The following is a 4,874-nucleotide window of genomic DNA, read 5'->3' on the forward strand; positions in this document are numbered from 1 at the left end:
AAGTTATGAAGCATCCGAGTGGATTCCAATAATCTTTTTTCTCCAAGAACAGATGAAATGTTTAACTGTAAAAAGACAACCCAAATTGTCTGAATGATGATTATTTGAATAAATAAAACTTTGATTTCATATATTCCAGAAGGTGAAGAATGATTTTTTTCATCTTAAATATCTCAGGTAAGAAAGTAAGTATTCATTTTTAGAACAAGCGTGACAAAAATCAGAAATGTAAAAATTATTTTAAAACCTTTTGGGTTTTTCTGGGATACTCATTTTATTATGCGTTTGATGTTTTTACTTGTTGCCACTGTATTGATCTCTTTGTTTTTTTAAGTAATGGTGCAATTCTCCTGCAGGCACAATCAGACAATCATACAAATGAATCTTATTGACTTGTTTACAATATTACACCCTTTTTCCATTGATCAACTATCCTGTTTTTGTACCTCTATCTCCTGGTAAGAGCTGTTGATCATGGCAATGAGCATGTTGAGAAGAACTACCACCATAGTGACATTATAGACTCCGTACAGCACGTAGCCAATGTTCTCTATGAACTTATGGTCATACTTCAGCACCACCGAAATCACTTCAGACAGCCCGAAGATTGACCAGAAAAGAGTCTTGAAACTCTCCTCTACCCTGCAGGAACAGAGAGAGATGTTGTAGCAGTCAGGAAATCAGCACATGCCAGTGACTACACATACAAAGCCCAACGCGTTACCAGCTAATTGCTGTTTCAGTCACACACATGCAAACACATGAAATGCATTTTAATGTTGTGGGATTTGTGAGGTGGCACTGATGAAATACCTGGTGAGTCATGTCCAATTTGAACACATTGCTACCCCATTTAGATCTCTCTCACACACACAAACACACACAAACACACTTATCTATAAATACAACCATATAGCACTGTATGTACCACACAAAGCAACACATCGAAAAAGCAGGGAAAAGTTCAGCTCCACAGTTTGAAAGATTGGTTTATAAATCTCTGTTCATTAAATTCTCAGCCTAGTCCTTCATCGACCTTTATTCAAAATAGAAACGTCGCTGCACTTAATAGAAAAAAAAGAAAGATTTAAGATGAATGTGCATGTGATCCTTTCGGGGGTGTCAAGGTTATATCTAGAAAGAAAACATTTAAACTCAAATGCATTCAACGTTTTTAGGAATAATGGAAGTGAAATAAGTTTTTTCACGTTAAATGTCATACTGAATTATACTTCTCACTCTTGTGGTTGATGTATAATTCTTAACTCCACTTGACTCTACCTCTGACATTTAAGTATGATAACTGAAGCATGGCTAATGTTTCATTTAAAGCGTATAGTGCTTTGCTGTTTCTACTGAGATCCACACTCAAACTCTCAGTTCTGCTTGGAGGATCATTCTCTCACACTGACCCAATATGTGTTTAAGGGCCAGAGGGCTGAGAAAGGAAAACAAGGTGTAAAAAAAAAGAAAAAAAAAAAGCACAAAGCTGTGAGATCTCTGAACATTGACATTCATGAACATGTCTGCTGTTAAATATTCCACGAGTGGTATGCATGGGCTTGAGATGGCAGAGGGGGGCTCAGTGGGAAGGAGAGAGACGCCTGGTTGGATTGCTGGAGGGGTTGGTGGTGGGAGGAAGCTGTGGAATAGAAGATCTGTAGGTTCCTGGTTGAGAGCTATGGGTGTCATCCAAATTATCTTCTTTCAAAGAGACAGTGTTTCATTGGCACACAGAAAGGTAGGTGATGGCACCTGCTGGTGGCAAACAAGACACTCACATGCATACCAAGATAGAAGCAGAGAGAAACACACACAGACAGACTTTTTCCTCCTCTCTATCACACGTAAAAAACAGACTCCTTTGGGTACCTCAGGAATAACCTTTCAAGAAGAAAGCCAAACATACTCTTTAACCTTCAACACCAGATCAGTGAATTTGTCTGTGTGCTCTATCTCTTAAACTCAGATAGAAGATATCTAAGAATATCTTCTATCATTGCCCTCCATACTTACTTCCAGAAAACATTAACCAGTGCGCAAAAATAACCTGAAAACCATTCTGGAATTACTTAAATACTACGAGAAACTGTTACAGTCTCATTGTTGCATCATGTTTTGCATCGATCAACCTTGCACATTGTTGCTGCTGATTAGACTCGTTTTTTCATGCTGGCCTCTAAATATTGGCATGCAGTCACTATTGTTTTGTGCTGTTCTGATGATAGCTGAATAGTGTATATATGAGCAGCTAACCACATGGCAACAGCTTAATGCATTTAGGCATGTAGACATGGTCAAGATGCCATATTTAGGTTCAAACTGGGCATGGGAATGATGGGAAGAAAAGTGATTTAAGTGACGTTGAATGTGGCATGGTTATTGGTGTCTGAATGGCTGCTGTGAGTATTTCAGAAACTGCTGATCTACTGTGATTTTTCCACAAAACCATCTCTAGGCTTTACTATGAATGATCCAAAAAAAAAAAAAGAGTAAATATCCAGTGAGCAGTAAAGCTTTGGGTTAAAATGCTTTGTTGATGTCAGAGGTTGGAGGAGAATCACCAGACTGCTTCGACCTGATAGGAGGGCAACAATAACTCAGATAACCACTCTGCATACCAAGGTATGCAGAAGAGGGTCTCTGAGCACACAACACGTCAAACCTTGAATCAGACCACACCACCTGCTACTCTTGACAGCTAAGAACAAAAAATTGTGGCCAAGAGTGTACCCAGGGTTAACCCCTTCCTATTTATTTTATATATCAACCGTCTGACTCAGTGTTATAAATGCTCATTTTCACTGTTATGCTGATGTCATAGCCATGTACCGATCTTTTGATGTATGCATCTGTTTATCACGGAGCACTCATCACAAACCCTAAAGCTACAGTTTGCTGACAATTTTCTGTGTTATTGTTATGGCTCATTTATTTAACATTATACCCTTTTTAGTAAGCTACATGAGGCACTTTAGAGTTGTCATGATTCAAGCAAATGGAAATTTTAACAGGTTCAGGAACATATCACTATGCACCAAGTAAGCAATTTCCTCTGTACCCTTAATGTAAATATACATATCAGGAACAACGTGGAAGCATGCAAATATCTGCCCCCATCTCATCAGGATACTTAATAAGTACTTGGAAAAATGTGCATCGTACAGAGGGGTACAAATTACTGGCATAAGCATCAACATATTGCAGTGGCATCAATGACTGAAGGTGTCTGTAAAGAGAAACACATTCAAAAGCATTTACAGCAGTTCTTAGGTGGTTTTCTTCTTTGTGTTGTCACGATAGAGGCTCCAGGCCTCAGACAGGCAATTGCTCTGAGGGGAAGGCTCTTTTCAACAGTATCATCTCCTCACTCACTATTCACGTCACACACATCCAGAAGCCAATCGTGCAATCAGGAGAGGAGAGGAAGGTGATTTTGGTGGACTTCCCTTGAAAACCTGTTATTTTGATCCTTCTCTCTTTTAATAATGGCTTGTCACTTATCTGAAGCCTCTCTTTCAAGATTAAAAAACACACACACACACACACACACACACACACACACACACACACACACACACACACTCAGACTTTCCTGTCTTTGAAATTTGAAAGAAAACAAAAAGGAGGACAATTATCTTCTCTAGATCATATTGTATCCCAATTATCTTTGAAATCAAATTATTCTTCCAATTATTCTTCCAGGTCTCCTTTCTGGCGCTGTGAAATGCTCACTCGATTTAGATTTTCATGTCCCTAAAATTCAAGTACAGATAATGATGGAGGGCATTGTTCCAGCTAACATTAAGGCCCCATTATACCAGACATTCACAGGAACACACACAATTAAAATCTAGCACTCGTTACACAGTAGACTATTTATATTCCATGTCCATCTGTTTGCCTAGGCAGATTGTGAGTTTAACATAACATCCAAAAATGTGGGTGATATTTACAAGTGGGCAGTGTCAGTGAAAGTGAACCCCTTCTTGTCATGTCAACTATGTAAAAATATAAGGCTACATACATGCCCCTCACTTCTATCAACCCTTATGTGAATTGAACATGGAGTCACATGTAGAGTATTTAAGCGAGCTGCATTTCTTTTATACTGGATTATACTGATGCATGGGCAGCCAGCGTCGCTGTGCATCCTCATTTGTTTTGCTTGCTTTGTTTTCAGCTTATTTAATTCACTCAAATCTGTGTGAGATGCCTCTCAGGGAGAAAGTGCAATTATGGAGAATTTAAATGTATCCTTGGAGATCAACGGGACTGATAAATTTGAATTTGTGTTTCGCTAATGTCAGCTAAGGTTCCGGTCATGTGTGTATTATTTAATACCCTGTTACGGAGATGGATGAGATGCTTGGTGCTCTGGATAATGGAACATTTTTTAGCAACCTAAGAATCAGATTATTTCATTTCAAACCAGTGTGTCTGTATTTGTGTGTGTGTGCGTGTGTTTTACAATAGGGTTGTACAATAGGCAGTGAATCAGCAGGGACAGTCGGCATCTTGAAACGGCTATGAATTGTGTGTTATTATCTGTTATTAAGAGTGGCAGCTCCCTGTAGGCTGCATGCAGCATGACGACTACACCACACATGTACAGACACTCACACACAACAGTGTTTCCATCAAGCCAACACTCTTCTCTGACTTGTATCCATCACTTTAAAAGACATTACATTAACATTTAACCTCATTCATATCCTGGAGAGGTGCTCTAACCTTAAATTAAGTCTTCAATCTAAAAATTCGGGAGTTTTTGTCCCCAGAAAGACGCTCATTTGCCGCAGTGTGACTATGTAATCAGATTTATGTCCCCACAACATCAGCAGTGAAAGTACACACACACACACACACACACA

General features: G+C 39.0%; 1 protein-coding gene across 1 annotated transcript in view; it reads right to left on the minus strand.

Moving 5' to 3' along the window:
• LOC102308685 (short transient receptor potential channel 7) overlaps window positions 1–4,874 on the minus strand; it is a gene marked incomplete at its 5' end in the record, with an annotated part of 33,577 nt that overhangs the window by 5,829 nt on the left and 22,874 nt on the right. The window contains 1 exon segment of the mRNA XM_014329798.2: window positions 447–642. Coding sequence (XP_014185284.1) covers window positions 447–642 — 196 coding nt within the window.

Source organism: Haplochromis burtoni, unplaced genomic scaffold (assembly GCF_018398535.1).
Source record: "Haplochromis burtoni strain Fernald_Lab_line unplaced genomic scaffold, NCSU_Asbu1 Contig_599, whole genome shotgun sequence".
NCBI lineage: Eukaryota > Metazoa > Chordata > Actinopteri > Cichliformes > Cichlidae > Haplochromis > Haplochromis burtoni.